The sequence below is a fragment of the Bombus vosnesenskii genome, unplaced genomic scaffold (assembly GCF_011952255.1).
Source record: "Bombus vosnesenskii isolate JDL3184/JDL3185 unplaced genomic scaffold, Bvos_JDL3184-5_v1.1 scf7180000016281, whole genome shotgun sequence".
In the NCBI taxonomy this organism is placed as follows: Eukaryota; Metazoa; Arthropoda; class Insecta; order Hymenoptera; family Apidae; genus Bombus; species Bombus vosnesenskii.
The window spans coordinates 832327-859080 of record NW_022884350.1 but is presented as its reverse complement, the minus strand read 5'-3'; the positions used below and the strand labels follow the sequence as shown (position 1 = coordinate 859080).

The 26754-nt window shown below is 33.8% G+C and overlaps 1 protein-coding gene, 2 non-coding genes and 1 pseudogene across 6 annotated transcripts in view; all 4 read right to left on the bottom strand.

Annotated features, from left to right (window-relative positions):
- LOC117242933 overlaps positions 1–26754 on the bottom strand; it is a 213283-nt gene that overhangs the window by 131767 nt on the left and 54762 nt on the right. For all 4 annotated transcript variants that reach the window (XM_033509997.1, XM_033509996.1, XM_033510000.1 and 1 more), the window contains exon 2: positions 6391–6593. In XM_033509997.1, the coding sequence (XP_033365888.1) occupies positions 6391–6593 (203 nt within the window). The remainder of the gene's footprint in view (positions 1–6390; positions 6594–26754) is intronic.
- Positions 7343–7414, bottom strand: Trnap-ugg. The gene has a single exon. It is a non-coding gene; the product is annotated as a tRNA-Pro (tRNA).
- Trnap-ugg lies at positions 7717–7788 on the bottom strand. Its single transcript has one exon. It is a non-coding gene; the product is annotated as a tRNA-Pro (tRNA).
- On the bottom strand, positions 15183–16152 carry LOC117242936 (annotated as a pseudogene).

Sequence of the window (26754 nt, the reverse complement as noted above, 5' to 3'; positions counted from 1 at the left end):
TTTACCGGCAGTAATTTGCTGAATGGAATGGTATGGCTGAATGGAGAAGAACGGTAATTTAGGACTTAAAAAATCGATTCTCCATTTTCCAGGTAAAATTTGTAGTAGATTTGTTATTAACTGCTACTGTATTTAATTTAATTATTCCCAAAATAAACTCAATTTTCCCTAGGGATTTACATTATTAGATATATATATTTTCTATATATTATATTTTATATATTTTTTTGTTTTCTTATAATATATAATTTATTATATATATATTTTTCTAAACGTATGTATATACAGTTCAACAAAAGATAAAAAAACGACGTTTTCAGTTTGCTAAAGTGCAACGAAACATATTTTCAAGTTGTATCTTCTTTTATTAAAATTACCTATGAAATCTAAATAGCCATAATTACCAAATATTGAAGTATACGTTACCGATATCAATATAATGTGATTATTCATGAAACACTTATGCATCCAAGATAGATCAGTAAGAAGAGTAGAAAGTGAAATTTCATGAATACTAATTCAATTGATCGCTTATTCCAAAAATTCTTTTTTAATAATACCATTAACAATTTTTATCGAAAGAATCCTATAGAAATTAGGAAAATATAAAAAGCTTCCAAAAATCAAATATCATCCCATCGAGAAAGGAATAATAATAATAATAATGAGAAGAAAATAGAAGCGGATGTAAAAGTAAAAATACATAATTCAACAGAAGGAAAAAGAATATGTTTTCTTGCTTATCTGCTCTTTTAAATCATCCTTATTGGTATTATGCACAGTAGTCCATGTAAGCGTAAACGTATCATATCCTCTTCCTTAATATAATCAAGAAAGATGAATGATTCCAAAGAATATCATATCTGCAAGATCACAAATATTTTGCGGGTGCAGCATAATGCACAACGCGTGTGCATTTGAGAATTGCAATATTTTCCTCGTATTGTTTTACGTAAGCGATGATCGAGGTAAAGCGATCGAGAAATAATTAGTTTGCGAAATACTTCAAGTAAATATCATCGTTTAAAGAGATTTGAATTACGAGATATTTTCTGCTTGCAGCTGTATCTGATCTTATCTGTCCTTTTAAATCTTCTCGAAAATCTCTAGGTCGCATGTATATCTTATTCTTTTCGTTAATTTTATGCTGCATTACACGAGATTAAAGAGAGACGTAATCTGACATACTTGAAAATAAACGTTTCCACGTAAAAAGAAAAATATTCCTGTTATCAATGCTTTCTTCTCCATCTGTTTTCATGAAAGAAGCATTTATTTCGTGCAATACGCGTTTCTCTGTCTACGATAGAAAGCTGCAGAACACCAAATGAAAAAGACGTTGAATAATAAATCTCAGTTTACGCGAGAGAGCATGTAATCAAGCTTGCACGCACGTATGGAATTATAATCCGAAATGTATTAGAAACCGACATTCATTCGAAAGTTGCTAGACGTTGGAATTACTCGTTTTGAATTTTCACTGCATACATTAGATTGGCTGGCAACTGATTTACTGAGGGTCTCGTCAGGCTGGCGTATATCGAAAATTAAATTTTCCACGCTCCGGTATCTTGCAAAGAATTTTCTGGCGCCGTTATCTTCATCGAGGAGGAAAATCGCGCTATTATCTGCTTCGATATACATAGGGTTCGTCAGCTACTTTTATTCTCACCACTTTCCCACGAGCAATAAATTTATAAACAAGATAGAAGCTTCACGGCAGACCGAGCAATTTTTCTAATGTTCCGTGTGCTTTTTGCGTAATGGAAAAAAGACATGAATATTTTTTAATTGTCAGCTACGTATAATTTTCTTTGCGTTATATGAAAACGATTAGTGAGATAAATTCAATGACTTACAATGTATTACAATATAACACAAAATATATAAAATACAAAATAATAGGAAAATTACATGAACACTTTGCAACGTCAATAACATTATTATAAGATATGACTACTTTTACTGTTTGGAAAATTCTATAGTTTTGGGCTATGAATTCGCTAAAAACTTGAGGAAATTTTTCGTTTTTATATTTTAATGATACTATCCTGTAGTTTATTATACATTATAATACATTGTAATATATTATTTATTTATATTATATAACATTGATATATATATATCTCCTTATAATTATTATGTCGAAGGAATTACAGCGATCAATTTAAAAACGCTTAAATATCATTTACAATTTAAAATATCTAATCAGAACATCGTATCTTTATCTTTTCTATTTTTCTCACAAATCTGCCATTTATGAATAAACGCAAAGAACTAACAGCTTAACTATTTATGAAATGTACAGCATAAAAAATGCTGGCGGAAGTTGGTGCAATTTCCTGAGATGGTTTTCTTGTTTCAAGATTCCAGGAAAAGTTCATTTCCGCGTAAAAATCAGATACGTCTCGAGCTGCAATCTGCTTCACAGTCGTACGCGTTGCGAGTTGTGCTTTCCGAACTCCAGCCACGAGAAAAGTTTGCATGAATGACTATTTACGTCCAATATAACACGTACGAAAATATACACAGTAACGATAAAACTTTATTACACTCTTTTGAAGTGGATGCAGTGTGTTAAAGCAAGAAAAACAAATGTCACTTTTATCTGAAAATGTTACATTCTCTTTCCCTTCTGAAAACAAACTTCGCTACTATTGCAAACGTTCAAACAAAAAGAAACGAAGTTCAGCAAGCAAGTTGTAAAGTAAACCAAAGGCTGGGAAAAAATTTGCGTAGTGAACTTTCACATACCTGCACACATGTACATGGTACATTTATATGAAATGTAAAAACAAATATTCGTACAAGCCTGAACTCTTTCCACGATTTTAAAATTTAAGAACGAAACGTTCGAAAACGTTAAATATAATATAACTAAATAAAATAAATATAAATAATATAACGAAAAATTATTACATATAATAATTCTTTTAACAATTATTATTTTATTTTATTTATTTCTTGTTGGAGAAACCAAGCCTATGCCTCTATGAGTTACTCTTTAAAAAGTGACTGCAACTAACCAAACAAAAATAAAAAAGGCAGAATATCGCTGTCCACCCACGTTTAAATAAAATGGTTGTCGTGTCTCTCTCCCACTCATACCACAATCCATGCATGAATCAACATTTACAATACATATAATTGAATTTTTGCAGCCACATACACACACATACTGCTCACAGTAATCCAGCGTTATACCTTAAATTAAATATATAAAAAAAAAAACATTATATTTCTGATTTCAGAGATTCAGTAAATTTCAGAGAAATTGGAAACGCAGCTTTTTTTGAGAGAATGAAATATAAAGTCGCAGCTGCTACGTGTTTGCTTGAACATCCTGGCTCCTAACCCATAGCTTGTGCTCACGTTTAATTCTCTCGAAACAAGTTAATCTTTGATCATTCCTTAAAACAGAATGTCGAGAATTATGATAGACAGAATGTTAATCTAACCATAGTTCTCTGACGGCGCGCTCTATAATATGTAGTGTTATGTAATACGAAAACTACCGTGCATCATATCTCATCTCAGACCGCAACAAATTTGCTGCTGTTAGATCATAATTTAATGATAATTCCACCAGCGTAAAAGATTTCAGACTAGAACGCTTTAATTAAACATTACGATTGTTAACATTTTCAAAACAGACTAGTCTTGCCGAAAAATTATGACGCTATAATTATTATTTCGACTAATTATAACTAATTATTTCAATCTATAATTTCCACTGAGTCGTTAATAACCTACTATAGCGATTGACGTAATTGTGAACAGTCGGCTAAAAAATATATTCCTCTCGCTGATGCTGAGATTGACGCATGAAAAAAATATTTTTATTGTACGCGTATAATATTCGTATTTGCGTATTGTATGAATCTACTGCTTATACTAACAGTGATATACGTATATCGATGTATTCGTCAACTTTCTCGTATAATTCGAGAATCATGTGCATCCTGTGCACTTTCTCCGAAATGGAAAGTACCGAGCCACTCTTCGCCACGGTGCAACAATTATTTTGCATTGAATTACGAGTTCAAGATACCGATCCATCGCTTACGCAAGTTTATTACGTTTCTGCATTTGTTTAGTCTTCATTATATCGACTGCTTACTGCACTGAATATTAATGTCGTCAGTAAACAAGAGATTTTAATGCAAACTCGGGTTTCTGAAATAATTTGAAAAATAGAGTCTCTGTGGAAAATTTCTACCTACGAAACGTTACGCAAACCGCCACATTTTGCATATTTGATACGCTTTTTCATATCGCGTAGATTTTGCACAATTTTGCAACTTCAAATTTCCCACAAATGCATAAAAATCCGTCTTGTCATAAGCAATAATTACGAGAAAAAAAAACATTAACACGACGACTGCCTACGTACTCGATACATTTTCACGTAAGAAAACAAGCAAACTTGTGGACAAAAGTTCGAAACGAATGAATTTGGACTTTAAACTGAAATATTTTTTCCGAAAGATAAGAGCACGTTTGAAACATCATTTCAAACGATACGAATATAACGACATAATGAACAAAAGAATAATCAAGCAGTCAAAGAAAATCGAATATCGATATGTATTTCAAATAATGTATTCAGAGCAGGAAATTCCATTTGTTCCTATCGAACATCGATATTTTTATCTTCCGTAGAGTTTAATGTTCGCTCGTTGATTCCAGTAAAATTAGATGAGAGCATAAAAGCAATCAAACAAAAGAGACGACTATGCGACGAGAATTTAACAAATGTTAAAATTTCGATTGAAAGAACACGAAAAGCACGAAACGTAAGAGCAACGCGAAGAAAACAAAGAGACGTTGAAACGTCTATGAAAGAACTAACAACGTGAATATTATACTACGAACTGGAGAAGTCACGGCGAAGAAGAAGACGTTGCAACACGGTCATTTGCTCGTGAATGTTCGCTAGACTTCGCTGTTTCCTCTTATCAAAATAAGTTTAAGAAAAGTCTTTGTCTAAGGTTCTCGACGTTTTCGCGATCGATAACACGACAACAGCTTAATATCCTCTTGAAAAGAAAATGTTTCGTTGTTATGCATCCTTATTTTCCTGCTTGTTATCGAAAGAATATTCTGTTACTAAGGAACAATATCGTTGTTATTGTGTATACCCAGCGATGTACTTTTTGATGCATCGATCGATGTAACTCGTTGCTTCTCCAAAAATATTCATTAAACTATCGATCTTAGGTAAATCATCGATTCAAAAGATGTTTTGACGTTGTATGCAGTGGCTCACGAAACTATTCGAACGTTCCTAGAAACATTTTATGTTCGTTTTATACAATTTGTACAATATATTATACATATTGTAGAATTCTGAAATTTCATTAGCTCCGTAACGAGATGCGACTATCGAGATTACGTTGGTAAAATCTGAATGAACCTGAAAATGCATATAAAAATTGCGAGATATCTATTGGAAGCATACACTTCGCAAAGATCACCAACGTGTTTCAACAGCCCATTATTCAGCTCCGCTCCCCAGCGGCTTAAATCCAAAAACTGTATCGTACAACGAAAAATGTAAAGCACCGACACATAATACAGCATGGCTACGTCGTACTGCCGCGTATCGGTACCTTTGCCTAACATACCATTACAAAAATTCACCGTTTATTGTGAACAGTGTACCTAAAACTGTATTCTTGGACTCAATAAACTTTAAATCTCAAAAAAAAAAAAAAAAAAAAAAAACAGCCCATTATTCGTTGTATCAATAAGCCACCATATGTAGAGAGACCATCTGACGCTAATTGTTGCTAATAAATATATATTTAAGAACTGTATAAATGAACTTGAATACTATTCAAATTGTATACCAATAAACAATATCAATAAGTTTATATATATTCACAATAAATGTCTTGTAACTTCAGTATGCATTTTCTGTTCGCTTTCAAACGTTCCAATTATAATCAAGATAATCGCGTCTCGTTACAGTAATCACGAAATTTTTAAAAAGTTTCATACAACGCATTCGATATGTTGGTAAAATAGCTTCGCGAGGCGCCGTATATTCGACGGAATTGTAGGACATAATCTCACGCTGTTTCTTTAACTACAAGAGCAAACATCTATTAGGTTAAAAGCGTTCAACCGTTTCTTGCTGTTCGGCAAGCGAAACAATTTTAATCGATGCTCGATACGAACGAGTAGTTGTGGCATGTTGGCGCGCAGCTGCTTCGTTTGATACGAGGACATTTTCACGAAATCGTTAACAACGGTCAAGGATCTGTCGTTCGTCACTTTGTCCCGATATTAGCAGACAATTGGAAGCAGAGTACAATGCCGGCAAATATAGAATATCGATATTATGTAGGTAGTTGAGTGGGTGGAAACAATGAGGAAGATACAAACCAGTGAGCACAGCGCCGACGAGCATGAAGAGAAAGCCGAATGCCGGAAGAGCAATCTGGCAGTTCGCAGCTATTACAACCCCAGCTACCATGAGACCACCCTCGATCTTCTCCACCCTCAAGCGTGATATAGGGGTTGGACATTTTAATTTCGCCCCAAGTCCGCCACTCAGCGCACCCTCCTCAGCCGCCATGGTGCTGGGCCTGGAATAATAGATAAACAACAATGCTTTTAGTCAATTGCACCCGCATCACAGGACGATACTGATTCTCAATGAGTTGATAATAATGTTAACGAGCGACAATGGGAACGACGCGCTTTGTCTGCGACGACGATCCGAGTGTTGCCGGATAAAAGAAACACCGCGTTTGACGATCATTTGAAATTTAACAGGTTCTCTGACATTTCTACATTTATTTGTTTCGTCTGAAGGAAAACATACTCGGTGGCGATTAATTAATGATTCTTAGACAATTGGGTGTATTCTATGTTCAATTATCGCCATGGAATCGTATTAGCGTACAAATTGTATTCTATTATTATTTTATTATTTTTATTACTTATCTTATTCTATAATATCATTATATTATTTTATTATTGTTACATATGGTCAGATTAAAACACTCAGAGTCATATGTCTTGGAAATATTCTGGAAATTGGAAAGTATCAGTAAAATGAAGTAAAAATTAAATGCAAATTTAATACCGTAGGTATTTATATCATAATTGTAAAATATCCATTTCTTTGGCGAATTAAAATTTCTAGAAAAGCACGAAACATGTGAGAGGAGCTGCTTGATTATTGTTATTGATCGTTAAAAAACGCGCATGTTACAAATTCATTTTGATGTCCTGAGAAAATATGCGGAATTCTATAAAACAAAAAATAGAAATATTACAAAGCTATTGAAAGCGCGATTTATAACAAAAAAAAATTCGCGGAAAAAAAATTGGGCTCAGCCGGGATTTGAACCCGGGACCTCTCGCACCCAAAGCGAGAATCATACCCCTAGACCACTGAGCCGCTCTGTTTGTTCTTTGCTATACTTTCACCACAAGTTGAAGCTCGTACTAAAAAATTCTACTATTTTCCAAATTATTCTTTCCACGTGTTACCTACCTACGTCAAAACGATCCAATTATAACAAAAACATTTATACGTAAATATAAACGTACGTATAAAAGAAGAAAAACATCATCTCAACATAATTTAGATTGTTTCTTCCAACTTTACTTCTAAAAACATTACGAGGATGATTCTTATGTTTAGAGAGAATGTTGTATGCAAAAAATATATTTTTGCAAAAAAGTTGCGAAAAAGTACACGGGCTCAGCCGGGATTCGAACCCGGGACCTCTCGCACCCAAAGCGTGAATCATACCCCTAGACCACTGAGCCCCTTGGCGGAACAGATTTCGGGATACAAAATTCTGACTGAGAAGAATTTTACTTTATAAAATCTCTTTCCCTTGTTAATTCGTTGTCAAAATTAAACAATATCATATCCTAAATAATAAAGACGAGACATTTCAAAAACTGTACTTTGTTAGACTCTTTTACACTGCTATTATTCCAATGAGAATATCTTATGCTTATTACGTGCATATATTTCGTATATTCTACGAAATACGTACGTTTCGTACGCATGTAAGTTTCAAGCGAAGAGTTTGCTACTTTTAACGAATATAAGTAATACGTACTTTCTATAAAATAGGAAATTACAGGGGAACGATTAATTGTTTGAAAGAAAATTTTCTTCTAGTAAGAAGACTTCTTTTCTTGAACATATACAAAATATTTTTAAGGCTTCTTAAAAGCATAAAATTGTAGCTTAAAATTCAATTTGACGCTTCACTTATTTAGAAACGATGCATCACAATGGCATTGAAACATCAATTTCTTTATCTGTCATTAGATTAACTTATACGCCACAGTATACTACATATTCTATATTAGAAGAATTAATCGTGGAAATATTTTTCTAATTTATCACACCCATTAACTATAGAAGAAGAAGACTTCTTTCCTTGAACATATACAAAATATTTTTAAGGCTTCTTAAAAGCATAAAATTGTAGCTTAAAATTCAATTTGACGCTTCACTTATTTAGAAACGATACATCACAATGGCATTAAAACATGAATTTCTTTATCTGTCATTAGATTAACTTATACGCCACAATATACTACATATTCTATATTAGAAGAATTAATCGTGGAAATTTTTTTCTAATTTATCACACTCATTAACTATAGAAGTTAATTTCGATAAGACGTATCTATAATTAGAAATATTTTGCAGCAATTTTCTAAGTTTAGCAACTAATTAACACGATGTCCATCATCTGCTATCTATAATATCTTATTTTCAGGTACTTTGAGTAATGAACATTTCATATAGATGAAAGTACGGATCGATAATATTAGAATATCAACGATCATTAATTTCTCGATGCTCTAACAATTGACATTAAGTAGTTTGCATACTGCAGTTCTTATTATATTCGCTTACAATTAGAAGAATTGTATGCCACTAAAGAGCATCCTTCCTAATTTTCTTCTTCAAATTATTTATTATTACGTACTATTATTATTATTTGTATTATTATTATTTAATATTATGTACAAATTAAAAGAACACAATGTCGATAACTAACGATGACCGTAAGAGGAAACAAATTCTGATTTTCGTAACTTTATCTCTCTTTCACCGTACGCATTCGTCTTACGCCCCGTTATAAGTTTATCGACTTTTGTAACTGTCAGACTGTTGAGAGAGTTGCGCGCTTGGTAGATGAAAAGAGGCGATCAATCAGGTAGAAAGATTTCCAGTTAATTATCGCAGAAATACGCGAAGAGGAGCGTGTGTTCGTGACATCGAGGTAACAATGACAAATCTTGTAAAGTAGTTGAACGTTCATTGGACAGGAGCGCAGTGTTTACGAGGTCGAATAATTGAATCGGCCTGGCATGCAGTGCAACGTCTGTTAATTCCATGGAGAAGCCAGAGCAGGCGATTAAAACGCATCTCCGTGAAGGAAAGATAATTGGCACAGATGCCCTTTGCAGGCCATCGGGTCGTTAAACGACGCGTTCTATCGTTCTTCCTAATTCGGACAGTCGATTCATCGCGAAACCGCGAATGTTTATTATGCATATTCAAAAGAAATTTAAAATTTCTTATAGCAAAACTGCACAGATTATACCTTGTACGTTGCATATGATAAAATTCCAAGAAAATTTACATACGGCGAATTTTTAAATTCGATATATTATTAATTAATTTTACACGGTTTACAGTGGAATCTCGCTTATTCGAGTCCCGTTTAACCGAAGTTCCGTGTTACCCGACGTGATTTGAATTTTACCATAATTTTATTCTTTTCCCGAATTTTAACACGAGGAGTAGGACAGATAGTGGAGATATTGTGAAATCAGCTAATCAAACTTCCAACCGATTAAGCAATGTGTTAAACCTAAGTACGTGTACGATGTTACATTATCAACATTTTGCTATGATTTTATTATACGATTTATAAACGTCAATTGACCTTTCATTATTATCCGAATTTGCGCATCACGTCGGATAATCGCGGCTTTTGTATTTTTATATTACTATATTTATTATTATTATTATTGCATTTATTATTATTATTATTACTGTAACATTATATTACTATATTTTCATTGGGTTTTCGGATTAGACGTATTTTTGTCGCTCTGTCGAACATTTTAGTAAACTTTCATTTTAATAATCTCGAACATTCTAAAAAATGTTAATGATTATAACATTAATTACGTCATTGTTTTTATATAATAGCATATTTCGTAGATGGACATATCTGCTCTAAAGTTTCAAGGTACCTCTGATTTTTATTAATGTTTTGGTACTTGGTGCAGATTATAAATTATGAATTATATGCTGTTCTTTACTAAAACTGTTAATATGTTGCGCTCTGCTTGCTCCTTATCATATAAAATATGAATTATAGCTACAACATGATTCGTCTATAATTTTTTCCAATTAAGAGCAAATATAATAATTGACCGAGGAAATATCATAACATGCGATACTATGTTTATAAAATATCCCAGGTATAGTGTTTGATATAATATTTAGTGGATGAAATGCCGGATAGATACCATTTAATCAGGTCTATAAAAATACCAATTTGCATAAACATTTGCAGTAGATTCGTCATCGTAGAGATCTACATCGTAGAGATCTAGTCCTAACCCATAAAATAATACACTTGAAAAGGCCTTCGGATTTTTAATTAATTCGTTTCAATTAACCGGTTCCAAGAATATTTTGATAAATTTCTTCGGACAGATGTGACGTAAGACTGTACACAAAATGGAATTTCGTCGAGGCGAAACTATACTCAGTTGATGTTTAGTGATGAAACATGAAAACATTATGACTATGAGTTGGAAATCTATTTCGTAATTTACGATAGGAATATTTGCCGTCTAATTACAACGGAGATTTCTATTATCAAAATACATTTAACGTGAAATATCCTCGACACGTAGTAAATTCTGTAGTTCATGGATTAATTTAATCGGTGAACCACGGATTAAGGTATTTCGTGTTTATGGAATTTGAGCGTTGCACAACTTTGATATTCAAATGTAAATATTCAAATGAAGATATTCAAATGTAGTTTCGTCGTTCAGATGCACTATCAAACTCTCTGGTATAAATAGTCCAAGTTAAGCGGCGTGACAAAGATTAATAGATTACGATACAATTTCCGTGTTTTGTTACCCAAAATCTAGAAAAACATTCTTTTGCACCTATACGTACAATATTATGTACTGTTAATAACACGGAAAATATGTTCTTTACTCCTCCCACATTTCCATAACATTGCATAACATAACACAGATACCAACCAGAGTATTAAATCTATTTCTAATTAACAATCTAATGTAATAAACTAATCCCAATTAATTCTAATAATGAGATTATTAAACGAATCTTATAAAAATTCACTGAATTATTAAAATTATTGCAGACTACCATATTCAACGAATATTACGTGCAAAAATATAAATTATAGAACTAAATTGTGAAATTCTTTAGCGCTTTATCCCCAAAAAAATGTCCATCTTTTTCATTCGTTCTAGGTAGAATTTCGTGGTAAAAGAGGTCAGACATAAAGAATAGCCCTGATCTGTAGAAGCATGGACGAACGTACCAAGTTTTACATACTAAAGCTTGCGGCAGTCGTGTTTTACAAGGAAGCCGAAGCTCGCCGTGAAAAACGGCGGGAGGAGCGCAAAGAATGGCGGGTGTCGCGGAAAAAATTCATCTTTCGCCAAGTTTTGCACAGCGTGCTCAAGCGAACCGGTTCTACGACGATCAACAATGTGGCATTCGCTACGAAGAGCTTGAAAAGAGCAGGGGCGTTGGTTTTGCGCGACGGAGTTAAGCTCTCGAGCTTTGAGCTCCCGTCGCCCAATTAACGTCGACCAACGTACCCGCTCTTCATTAAGCAAGCCGACCTCTTGCGTCGCATAATGAAAAGGGTACCTCGTTAAATCCATGTCGATGCACGAAAGAAAATAGAAAAAACGAGCGAACGGAAGAAAAGACTGGGGAGGAAAAAATGAAAATTCTCGTCGATACGCTTGTACACTTAAGGGTAAGTAAATACCATAGTTCTTTGCCGGACAACAATTGTGTGGCTTGCGTGGAAATATTTCTCCCGTTTGTATAATCCTACTCTTCCTTTCTCCATCTAGAAACCACGCGGGAATCCTCCACCGTTTGTTCCGCGTAGAAAAATCTACTTACAAAGGATTTCGTAATTTTATGGTAAAACGTGACACGGTGAAAAATATTCAGAATCTGAAATGTATGCTGGGAGATAGGAAAAAATAGCAGGGTTTGAAGATAGTGGCAAATAGTTTGTACGGTAGAAGTTAAAGTACTAAATAATTAGATAGTTAGTTTTTATTTATATATTATAGTACCAATTAATCACAGTAGTAATAACTACTGTACAAGCTAATCACGACACGAGCTGTTCGAATAATTGATCGATTTTATTTTCATACGAGAGAGAGAAAGAGAGAGAGAGAGAGAGATGTTTTAATTGTCTTACGAATATTCGTTTTATAGACAGTTTTGAACACGAATGTAATACGAATTCTGGTTTACCAAACATTGATTATACTAATTGCAAGGAATTATGCTTAAATTTTCCATTAATCGATATGTCGATAATCAATCGTTTCGTTGATCTGTTATTTAATAATCGATAAATAATACGATTTATTGTGTATGTATTTCTTCAGTTTACGATCTATAAAGAATTTCATGTTTACATTTGCACGAGAAATGCTAGTTAGGAGAAAAGAAATACAAATGGAAGTGAACATAAATGCATATGTCTGTCCTAAATAAACATAGCAAAATATTTATGTGGCAGTAGACAAGACAAATTCGTATGATTTTATGGATCGCTGCTCTTTACTTTACTGCACGCACATGTTAAGATCGAATATTAAAAATTGTGAAGAAGCGAAATTTGTCTCGTGAGTCCGCACCACCACACAACATGTTCTGACATTGTGGAAATACCATTACGCGTTGTGGACGTTTCCCTTTACATCCATAACGTGATGTGACATTGTGAAACTTTCAACGTATTTCTCTTCAGTTAACGCGCGATCGAGCTAAGGCTTGGTACTTTCTACGTGTTAATCTGCTAATATCGAGGTGAATCGAACAGACTCGAAAGTAGACGACAACGCATCGATAAAAGCTGCAAGCAATATGATCGATATATATATTTTGTTCTTTAATTTTATTGATATTTTATTGATACTAGATTGTACGAAAATTGTCATTCTTTTACAGACACGTCTTTTCCTAACCTAACCTAATCTGTCGAACGTTTTTGATCTTTATTTTGATAGAACAAAATGGATCGTACGTAATTCGATAAAATAATATAAAACGGAAAATATTGTGCATCCATTATTTCCTTATAAAACGAAAGAAACTTTTCGGACGACCTAATATAATGTAGAATAAAATAATGTAGATCTAATTAAATGCAATAGAAAAGCTCATTTATCCTTACAGCAGCTGCTACAATAATATTTAGAATCACATTGCTTGCAGGTTCTTTGCAAAGTTTGCAAATTTTGCAGTTTTTATCGATGCATATGTATATACTTTTACAATTTTGTTTTATGAGCAAACCATATTGTATATTATTTTGGTCACTGACAAATATAAATATATATATATATATTTAATATTATTTATATAAATATAAATATATGTATTCGTCAGTGGTCAAAATAATATACAATATGGTTTGTTCATAAAACAAAATTGTAAAAGTACAAAAATATTATTCAAGTTTTTAGCGAATAAATTATCAAAATTCTACGATGAATATCGACAACGGACCAGTAATTACGTTCTTATCTAACGTTAATATCTTATGCAAAATAACGTTTACCGATGTCATTTTCGAAATGCACACACGCAAAGCATATTTCCCGAGAGATTTATCTGAATTTTATCAGAATTTTAAAAATTAGAACCATTAAGCAAATTCAATTTTCGTAAAACTTCGGAGTAAAATTAACGAGCGAAATATATATTTTAAAAGAATACATTTAGAAGGAATTTCTGCGATCCTGCCAATTATTACATCGCTTGTGAAAATTTATTGTAAATGCCATTGATCATCCATTCAGATTCTCTTCTTTTTACTGATATTTCATTAAAATTTGCCTTTTGTTTTACACAGATGAAATAAAAAATACTTTATATACTACGGTATAAAAAAGCATACCCATTTTCTGGACCATTTTGTATATAATGTTTATTAACAAAATATATATTTTAAAAGAATACATTTAGAAGGAATTTCTGCGATCCTGCCAATTATTACATCGCTTGTGAAAATTTATTGTAAATGCCATTTATCATCCATTCAGATTCTCTTCTTTTTACTGATATTTCATTAAAATTTGCCTATTGTTTTATACAGATGAAATAACAAATACTCTATATAATACTTTATATACTTCGGTATAAAAAACACACATTTTCTGGACCATTTTATATATAATGTTTATTAAATTACATAATTATGCATTCAGTTATTCCAAATTAACAAGATATCAAAAATATACTAATTAAATATTCTTTACAAGACGATGGTTTCTTCAAATAATATTTCAATAATGATAACAGTGTCAAAACTGTACTCTTTGTTTAAAATTGATTACTTATTTTCGAACATATGCTTCTTAAATTTATTGTTATTATTAATTACTTGTTCCTTCATTACTTGTACATTTTACAACTACTCTTTGGTAAAAATATTATTATACACAGAATACAATTGGATAGAAATTATTGTATATGAAATATACAAAGCAACAAATATGAACTAGAGCAGATTACAGATTCGAAAGATTTCAATTCTTATGAAATTCTCAGAAGAAAGAGGAGAAACGGAACGAATAAATTTTAATAGATTAATTAAATCAAACGAATCGCATTGTTTCCCACGTTATTAAGCAAAGCATAAAACAGGTATCCATTGTTAATGTTTCCCTTACCAGTATTTATGTTTCATGATCCAGAAAGATTAACAACAGATGTTGAAACATTCGAAAGTGCACGGAAATAAATCACTTTCACGTAAAAATACCAAACTAATCTCTACAAATGTACACGTTTCTTCCCAAGGCAGCGCGTTAATCGCCATTCTTATAGCAAACTCAGATGGATATGCGATCTTGAGAAAACCTCATTAATCAAATTGTGCTATAAGCATTTCATAAAAACTTGTGCTCAATACACAATATACGTACGTGTTATAATATCTGTGTTTTTATCTTCTTCGATAACAAGGAGATCCTCGAACCAAAACTCACGAAACGTTCGCGAGCTACGAAAACTACCGACTACAATACAAAATTAATTGATTGGCTTAAAAGATATTTTAACTAAAGGCGAGGAAAAATATATGTAACAAGATATTCTTATACGTTCGTTTCTTTCGTCTTTCATACGACAAATTATCGATATTTTTTTCTAGAGAAAAAGAGAATGCATCGGCTGGTTTATGGAAAAATTTGCAGCTACATTTAAAAATATAGAACTATCCTTAAAACCTTCGAAAACTATTTTTGCTATTTCCCAAGTGCACACGCATGATATGTCACGCACTGTTCCAAACCATTTACATTTTTCCTAATGAAATTAAGGATCTTGGTGTAAAAGCTGAGCAACAGCGGTTTTTAAAAATGGTGCGAAAAATTGAATAAGACTGAATTAAATACGACTCGTTTAAGCAATTAATATTTTGGCCTTAGAAAGGCATTAGTACGGCAAATGATACAAGAAATGATACTCTTACATTTTTGAAAAATACGCCTATCTCCTCCGCTGTTTTAAAATGTCGGGTATTTGAAATGTAATATTTTTTCACATCTTTATTTTTGCCCCACTTTCTTTCCTGCTCCACAAACAGTTCCTTAGATAAACCACTGGTCGTCTCTCGTTGGCACATGTTTACTTCCCGATGACCGATACGATTACTGTTCGTCCGAAAACATTTCGAATCGACAGGAAGAAAGACACGCAATTAACAGAACAGTTTACCAAACATTCGAAGCACGTTGGCTGACAGATTAACATTAGCGCCACCATTGCGATATTTTAGAACAAAAGCTGGTCAAGTCCTGGACATGGTCGGTTCTTCTTTCCAAAGATCATGTTGGGTAAGTCGAGAAATTGTTATGAACGTATTAAACTTGTCTGATTTTTGCATAGATCGCTCGGCAATGTATAAAACTACACAAAGCTTGAACAAGTACGATTTTCTTAAAAAGTGGACTTGCCCGACCCTTCTACTTCAATTCTTCTCTAACTTGTAATACTTCAGAGCTGTGATACTCTGACGCACTTTAAATCTACGAGTCATAACACAGAAAATGATAAATCGTATTACTGTCGCAAATAATAAATTTATATAAAGAAAATACGTAGATATTAATATATCGTTTATATTCGATCGATTGATATATTGTTCTATCGATATGATATGATACCGATATATTTCTATACTTGAAATTACATTTCTCACTCGTTAGAAGTATCTTGCATCATCGTTCAATTACGTCAGCTCTCAAAGATTAGCAATCGATCTAAATATTTTATTCGCGCGGGATAACAGAGGAGAATTTGAAACGTAGAAACATTCACATAACCACGAACGATCGTGAGAATTTCGGATACGTTACGTAATACTGCGATACAGCTGAGAGATCATCAATGGAGGCACACGATTTTCTCCGCGTTAGCGACGCTTTCGTTTCCAAAGGAATCTCGCACGAGTGAAAGAAAGGTAGAAACAAAAGTTTGAATCGTCGCGCGTACCAATGAACGAGGATCTGCGTTAGATAAATTGCGATCGGCGTGACCTCATTCTAAAGATCTCGATGAGATAACCCGTGTATCCTCGACTCTTGGCTCGCTCTTTGCCCCATTTACCGGGTGTGTAGGTCATCAGGGACGAAGAGGAACGACGAAGATAACAATTGATGCAACAAGAACGAGTACCACTTATTCTCGGTGTCGCTGCTATAAATAAGATTCGACAGTGATGACTTAATTTGTCGAAATTATGGCCGTGCTTAGCCGAATCGCCGCTGTTTCTACGCGAAATATTATAAATACATGAAGCGGATGAAGGGATATAAAACACTTTAGATACGCTACAGAAACGTACTTAACGAATGGATCTTCGTAAACCAGATTATCTGATACTTCAGTGAAAAGGCAAGTATCCATTGAATGCTGAGTTTAAATGCGTTAGGAATAATTTTGTAAGGTCAAGGTTCACCATAAGGCAAATTATTGAATGCTAAAGTAGCGACGAATGCTTCTCGACAACCACTTTTCGAGAAGTTTGCATATTTATACCACTGATATATATAAAATGTAATAGAATTTTTGTTGTATATAAAATGTAAAATTATAAAAAATAATTGTTAGTCATTGTTAGTTGTAACTGACATCTGTTCGGGGTCTTATATAATTTTTTTTAACACGTTGGTCGCCGCGTCACCCATATCTATGTGACGGGTGTACTTCCGTGGGGGTCCCGTCACCCAAGTATGGATGACGCTCTTCTTGTTCCAGTTAATTAAATATAGGATATTAAATGTAGGATATACAACACAAAAATATTAAAAATATATTATACCATACTTTTTATTAATTTATATTCTAGATAAAATATTACATTATGCTGTATCGCATGGTAATTGTCAAAACATTCGAAACACACTTGGGGTGATTTTGGGAACTTCCAACAATAGTTGTAGACTTCGTCATCGTCTGTTCACTGAACATTTTGAGGATAAAAAAAATCACTGATGTACGTCTCACAAGTATGCTTATCTGCGTATCGGTACTTTTGCCTAAAACATCACTACAAAAATTCGCCGTTTATTGTGAATACCAAAATGTATTTAAAAATTGTATCTTGGGTTTAACAAACATCTTTAAAAAAAAAAAAAAAACAAGTATGCTTATCGACTAAATGAAAGATCTGAGATCCCTCGGAATAGTCTACCTGGAAAACTTATCGCTTTCTCCATTTCAGAACTAAATAGTCTTTTCTTTACAATGAATCGAAGGCGATAAACAATGAATTCCCGCTGGTCGCTCTATTTACGTCCTACGTACCGACGGTCGAATTGGACCCCGCAGGAAACTTAACCGAATCACGCTGGACGACCAATGTGTTAATAATATGAGTGACGATAATAATGTTTTGTGAACTTCTATTGGCTCGGTAAACGTTCTGCGACCTGTGAGACAGCGCCCGGCTATCACGCAGCGGAGTCGTGAAGCTTGTGACATGACGCACGCCGAAAAGAGAAAGACATTGCTTGGAAGAGAAGGTCGTGTCTTGTAGCTATATCGTGGCAGCGATTATAAACAAAACACGATCGAAGCGAAGAAGGTCGCTCGTGCGAATATCCGCAAATTGTCTACTGTTTGTATTTTTGGTTGCTTTTGGCTCGACCCTCTAACGCTCATGTCGCGAGTGATTCATACTTTAGAATCTTTCTTTAAAGTCAAACATCTAAACCTTACTCGTGAAACGCTCTTTAAAATAATGAAAATGCATCAAAATCCATCCAGTTTCTCACGAAGCTGGAGAAACGTAAAAGAAGGTTCTGAAGATTAATTCGAATAGACGCCAGAATAATGTATAAATAGATATATATGTAGATAGATTAAATAAAGAAAGCGAATTTTAAATGAACTTGAATATCCACGCGCGAGTTATTCTATAGTTATGTTTAAATTACGTCAAGGAAACTAGTTATACTATTTAAAGTCGAACTGAGATAGAAATAATATTAAACTTTTGATCACAATGTAACACAATTGTTTGATTTATTATTGTATTTATTGTTTACGTAGACAAAGTACAACTAAGATTAAAAGAAAAAGAGGTAGTTATATAATTAAAGAAGAATATAACAATCGATTCTACTAGGCTGTCCCAAAAGTTTCTTTCGTTTTATAAAGAAATAATAGATGCACAACATTTTATTGAATTTTACTTTTATTGCACATTATTATTATATTGAGTTATGTATGATACATTTTGTAGTAATGGAACAAAATGAATGGATCATACAATATAAAACAAAAAGAAAAAATGCACATTTTACTGAATTTTATTTTTATTACACATTATTATTTTATTAACTTATGTATGATCTATTTTGTAGTAATGGAACAAAATCAATGGATAATACATACTTCAATAAAATAGTAATATGCAATAAGAATACAATTCAATAAAATAATAATATGCAATAGGAATACAATTCAATAAAATGTTATGCATTTTTTGTTTTACATTATTTTATTGGATTACATATGATCCATTTTGTAGTAATGGAACAAAATGAATGGATCATATATAATTCAATAAAATAATAATATGCAATAGGAATACAATTCAATAAAATGTTATGCATTTTTTGTTTTATATTATTTTATTGGATTACATATGATCCATTTTGTAGTAATAGAACAAAATGAATGGATCATACATAATTCAATAAAATAATAATGTGCTCCAAAAAAATAAATTCAATAAAACGTAGTGCATTTTTTGTTTTACATTATTTTATTGAATTACATATGATCCATTCTGTTCTATTACTACAAAATAGATCATACATAATTCAATAAAATAATATAAATAAAAAAATGTTGTGCATCTATTATTTCCTTATAAAACGAAAGAAACTTTTGGGACGACCCAATAAGAAAGATATAAAATAAATAAAATCGTAATCGTAATAATACGTAAATCTTTCTATAATGATTATTTGTATATGTAAACGTAATATCAACCTTACTATTTGTTTTACATTCTACCGATCTATCCAAAATATCTATCTGGTGTCTCCATACGAATTTCAATGTCGAGGAAATATACTATACATTATACATTATGCGAACATTGTAAATTTATGGCACGCGTGTTACAATGCCATTTTCAGTGTTTGAGCTGCTTTAAATCATACGAATCGTAGGTGTAATTTCCTTGTTATTCTATTCGACTTCTGAACGGAAGGAAAAAGAATATAACGTTATACGTTGATCGCGTACAAATCACGTCGTTAATAACATAACTAAGCAAACTTCCACCTGATATGATTACGTAATGGACAAGACACTATCGTAGATAACATATGCAAAGATAATATACAACAAGAAAACGTACATTACTGCAACGTTTCGAAATTTCTGTTGATAATCATCTTTGACGTGTAATTATATTTTAAATAACTTTGTATCATGCTATTTGTATCTCTCGGAAATCATTTGATTATAATAATATCATTAGACAAATATATATATTGGTGACCACATAAATGGGGAAAGACCTTGCTCAATTAAAAAAGTCCTGCAAAAATTAAAAAATGTTTTTTATCGTGTAACGTCACATGCCAATGAGAACACTGTGGCGTAGAAGTTAAGAGCAATCTCCATTTGTAAATAATTATTAATAATGTTAAAAGTTGATACCACCGGTAAGTCCAACTTCGCCTCTGTATAAAACAACGTGAATTTTTCTATAATTTTATAACAATTCTTACTCGTGACAGTAGAAAATATACTTCTATAATAAAAATAAAAAGAACATCTCGAAGAGAGTACATTTTCTGGTTTCGTACAAGTCATCAGGGACAAATAGGAATGGAACTTACGGTGCTTCCAAATTTAAATGAATGGCACATTCAGTTTTCTCTACGACTAAACGGTGACTTTTTCTGATGAACTTTGCCTACATTAGCGCAAAATTTTAGTAGAAAATTTTGTGATGCGGTTCATGATTATCGTACTCTTAAGGGCATCATAATAATCAGACGAAATAATCAGAAATTGTGGAAATAATTTTAAATCAGAGAAATTTCTTTCTCCGTTAAAAAATTTTACTTTTGGCACTTACAGTGCTGTCTACAAAGAGTCTTTGTTATTCAGCTTATGCAATTTAGCAAGTTGATTATTGCTATGAGTAAAAGTTTAAAAGTCAGTCTGTAATTATAACGTTTATATCACAAAGTACAAACAAAGTATATTTAAATCTATTAAATATATTATATGCGATCGAATAGCAGGTAGAAAGGAAAAGAAATTAGATTTTTCACAACGCAGTTAATTGAATTTAAAAGTAAGTGCATCATGCACACACATACTTGTATATACCCTGGCTACTATACCATGTCTCTGAACTTATTTCCTTGAAGGTTAATAAGGATAATAATACGGCTTATTTTCTTGACAAAGAAAAACTGCGTCTTACATTGAACTCGTGATTCATAAAAATTGCCTTAAGCAATCACATTTCCTATTAACCGAATGATGGTGTTTCTCATAACGTAACTATTTTCTTGACAACGTTGACACGTGTTTTACCAGAGAATAGATCAAAAGAGATCGAGCGCTTTGTCCACGAAAAGAACGAAACGCTGAACTGACACGTGACGGTTCAAGAGACGACTAATGTAACTTTCTAGCTCGATTCTTTGTCTTTGAATGAAACGCGAAGTTTCGTCAGCGAGCTCTTTCATATATAATAGAAAATTACAAGCGAATGGTGATCATCTATTCGCAAAACTATATAATGATTTCATTGTATGAAATAACAATAAAGTAAAACATTAATTTATATTTAATTGTCCAACAATTTACTACAATTCACATCCATATTATGACAATCTATTCTCCAATATCAAAACACAACAACCTTTCTCTATTTACAAGCAACGCGAGTTTGTATACAGAACAGACACATTTAAACGTTATACGATACATGAAATCGAAAATGCCACTGTGTTTTGTAGCATTTCGAACAGTTCATTTATAACTTTCACCTCTTCTTTCTCGTCGTGGCTCTTCATAAACTGTGTTACATATAACAAAATCTAATTTCCTATTCTTCGAAAAATGGTGAAGAAAAATTACAAATGAAAATTGTCTTCTTTCGAAGTTTCCAAGAAATGAGATTTTCTCTTAAAACTGTGTTTGTGCCTCTGCAAGAATATAAACTCGATGTAAATAAAATGTCGTTACCTTATCATTCGGTGTTTAATGGATTTTTCTTTATTTTTTATTACTTTGACCCAGGCAACAACCATAAAGTTTCGTTGCTATGTACGCAACGTTGCGTGTAAATATTTCTTAAAAACATGATTGCATGCGAATGTGTAGCCTTCGACTTGTATGGCGTTATAATGGATTAAAGCGTTCGATCACTCTCATGGTTTTATAACGAGATCGTTTGCCAAACTTGGAGGACGACCCTCCAAATTTTTAAGACTCGTGCTTCGTTACAAAGGCTGCGGGACAATTTGTTCCGACCTTCCGACGCTTCCAGGACTATTAATCGCGTCTCTCGCCTCAAAAAACTGGTTCACTTGTGACTTCCACAAAGCTTCTTAACTTTGGTGGGGTTGAAACGACGAGCAGGAAAGTATCGCGCCCTCGAACAGGCAGATGACTTTAATGACTTCGTGAAAGGGAGTTATCACCGGCGCGACAACCCTCGTTACGTTTTCTTACGCAAAAGGGCGGAAAACTAATTAAGTTGAGTGCAGCTTCTTCGCAAGACTTGTAGCCGGCTAAGAAAATTCGTTGAACTTAGCAGAACAGGGTTACTCGGAGGTCTTCGAACAACGAGCGGAATAATTTCCTCAGTGTTCGTAAACTTCTCGAACGGTTCGAATTAAAGCAACGAATAGCGGAAAGTTCCAGCTATTATCGTTGCCGGCAACTTCGGATGAAATTTATCCCAACTTCTTTCCTTCCTCTCATTTCGCGATACCGTAAAGCAGCGAACAGGATATTTCAATGTTCGAGTTTCGTTCTCGTGAGTATGACACGGGGGAAATTCGATATTTCGAAACGATAAAATCGATAAGATATATTTTAAGAAGATACAGCGTCGCTAGAATCGGAAACGTTTCTTGATAAAGCTGCAGCGAAGCCTCGCTAACGCAATTAAGCGAGAAAATGAAGTTTCTTAAGCTGCGCTGCAATAGGAGAATCTGCATTAACCAAGTTTGATTGAAGTATGATTGAGATTGTTGTACAGAGTTTGAATTTCCATGACATTACTTGCGTCGCACTTTTTAAATGCGATTTTTAGACAAAATTCTACGTTCTGGCTGGCTAGAAGCTCTCTTCCAGGTTTCCTTTGAAAATACTGTGGAAAAATGTACAAATCTTCCAATTTGTTGTTTGTAAATCATTTTTATATATTTATCATATTTATGTTCTCATAACATCAATTTGCTAGAAATTATTAAAGCGAAAAGCTTAACCGAGTTCAAAGCGGAATATTCAAGATTCATCCTTGGAATATTCAATCATTAACCGTACAAAATAATTAATTCTCATCTACTTGCTTTTATGAGTCACATTATCTCTGTCGTACTCAATTTTTGGTTAATTAAAATTGCAAGTATAATCGCCTGAAGCGAAATTATCACTTTCGTATTAAAAAGGGCAACGTGAAATTTCCAAAGACCTTCGCAAAACATAATATAGGAAAAATGTTACACTTTAAACAGCAAAGTTAATAAATACAAAAATAGAGCATAAATTTTACAGTTTCATTTGCCACCATAGAGACATTTCACCGACGAACCCAATAAAGCAATGAAACGATAAAACGCCGAAAAGATAAACAAAGAAACAAGAAAACTACGACGCCGGTAGATCGACGCGACTGAATCAGCGTATTATAAAATTATTCCGCTTTCGAGGTAGAACCGCATCCGCTGGCGGGTTGTTAGGCAGCCGATTACAAAATTCCCGATTCATCGAACGTATTCATCTCTCGGTCACGCGAGTGGCCGCGAAACAAAGGCAACGACAGGTCGAAAGAATACGCGCGCACTAAAACGAATCTAACAATAAGTAAAATGACCTTGCACAAAGAGCCGGCAGCGTGGCAGGTCGACGACCGGTTAGTACGGCTCGCAAGATGCAATAAGGAACGCCTTTCTACAGCCTTGACTGCAACCTCCATTACGTTGCTGCCAGCTTCGTCGTCACGTGTAGACGTGCGTCGAATGACGTATCATTGTCGCCGTCCGATATCGTCCACGCACGTATCGGTGCAACAGCCGTTATTGCGTGGGTTAGATATTTTTATAATCAAGCAGCAAGCGTCGGCGATTTATCGGAGCGTCGTGAAGCGGACCGATACGCTCGAATACACTTAGCCTCTGCTAATTTCTATGGAGCAGTGTGCACGCTCGCACGTTTGCCGCGTGCGTTAGCCCCCGATTGATAAACACCTGCGGCCCCAACTGATTTACATCGACTTTTTCGCCTGTACCTTGCGTTGCGTGTCTCGCAACGACTTTTTTTGAGATAGTCGCTGCCGCGCAGCGATAGCATCGTACGATAGCCAACGGGTGTTTAGTGATAGTTGAAGCAGTCGACGACCGTTCATAATCAAGTAAAACGCAACAACGCGCAATGTTTTGGAATTAGCAGGCAATTAGCTTTTTTCCTTCGCTTAAACGCGCCGCGCTTTATTTTATTGCCAGCGAACCGTTAGTCGGGCACTCGAACGTCACGCTCACGACCTGTCGCTACATGGTGCGACCGGTACGTACAGATGTTGGACTTTCTCTATCCTGGAAACACGCATTCACCGATTACTTATCCTCTCCACCCTCTGGATATCGAGAAAATGCCAAGTGAGGACATTGCAGTGTCCGTCCCCAGCAACTCGTCTAACTTCAACTCCTTTTCTCCATCATCGATCTGCGATAGAACTTACTTTACTTTACTCGACAAGTTATTTTTTTTTTTAATATTATTATTTAATTTGTACTTTACAATTTGTCCAGCTGGACATTTGGTGAATTTTTCTAACTTAATTGTTAAATAATATGTGGATGGCTACCCCCAGCGGAATACCATCTTCGAGTTCGACTATTTTATTTCATTAGTGAGGTCATTTCTTCTTAGTCTTCTTTTTATGAGAGTTTTGCTCGCTTCAGCAGCCAGCTGGTATACTCGACAAGTAAACGCGCATTTCTTCTACGGATCCACGCGCCTACTTTGGCTTTTACCCAACGGTCCTTACGCTTCGAAGAGATAATCGCATTGAGTTTTACTTACACATAATCGAGCGATAATTGACGCGAGCGATCTCTCTACGATAACGATGAATAGATCGCGGATTTTTATGCTTTGATTTATAACGATATTATGATTGATAACGATAAAAACAGAAACCACTTTGAACCTCGTGTTTTAAAAAGATGATCTCTTGTTACGACTTTCAAACAGATTAAATGGAAAAATGTATATCGTAGGTGAATAAAGAGCAAGCGTTCTGCATGAAATTCAATATAGACGCATCTTGCCATGGATTGGCTGACTCTTGCCAAACTCGTTCAATAATATGTCAAATATATCATTCGAAGATATCTTTATTATTGAGAAGTGTGGATCTTAATTGCCGAAATAAACGTATAGGAACACTTAGATTACACTTAGAATTGATATTAAAATAGTTTCAAATTTATCTAATATGCGATGTACAAGATATTCGTCGATACGAATTTGCACGCGTCTCAGCGCTCTCTTTGTCTCACCATCTTCTTTACTACACTACCAACGGAACAGTTGTATTCTTCTGTTTTACGAGACGCTGTGCACGCACATACCCCTATACACTCATACTCGTATATGTATGTCACTACTACGCGACTAATCTAGTGTAGCACACAAAATTACACATATCTCAGTATTTATATACCGTATAATCGCATTGAGATTGAAGCTAATACTACAGACAATCTAGACTACAGAAATAAACAAGAATTGTCATTTTCCTGCGATCTTAAATTATAATTAGACTGCGGATTTTCAAACAAATTCCTTTCTTAGGAGAATATAATCGAAGAACTACAACCTCGGTAGAAAACTGTTTTATTTACCAGCTATTACACACAGTGTTGTACTTTGAATATTTTACGTATTTTTTTGTATCACGTGTATCCTGTGCAATTTTGCACTTTAATATTTCCTACAGGTGCATAAAAATCCACGGTCGAATTATAATGTACGATATTTACGAGCCATTCGTGGTATTAGAGCAGCGATTAAGCAGAAAAATAAGAGATGAAAACACCAAAAATGAAATAACAACTGATAATAAGAAAATAAGCATTCGGTGTGACGAGTTTGCTATTATCTCATTCCTCGGCTTTTTCGACGAGGCGCTCAAGAGTGGAACCTAACAGTCGCCTAACAGTCGAAAATTACTATCGTCATGCGATCCGTGAAACGCACAATGATGTACCATAACCTCGAAACGCATTACCGCCAAATAACCTCAGGCAAACCTTTTTCTTTCGCTTACAAAAGAACCATGAAACCCATCTGTACGTCCCTTTCACCGAGGCTTTACAAACGTTTAAAGAAAGGAGAAAGTATCGAAGTTAAAAACAAAAAATATTCGTAGTAATTAATAATTTGAAGAAAACGTGCCGTGGACGAAAATATCGACTGGGATAAGTCTTTCTCCATTCCCATAACTGCTGTATGACTAGGTTTAAAATTCTATTAGAATTTGAAATAAAAGAAATGTAGCTTTTGTTATAGACACGAGTGCGGTTACGTCACAGTAACTGATGACTTGATTACGTGAAAATTTGCATCGAATAACGAGCAAATCACTACATTCCGAAGTGATTACTATATTATAGTGAGCTCAAATATCGTATTACGAAGCAATAGTCCTTTCCATCATT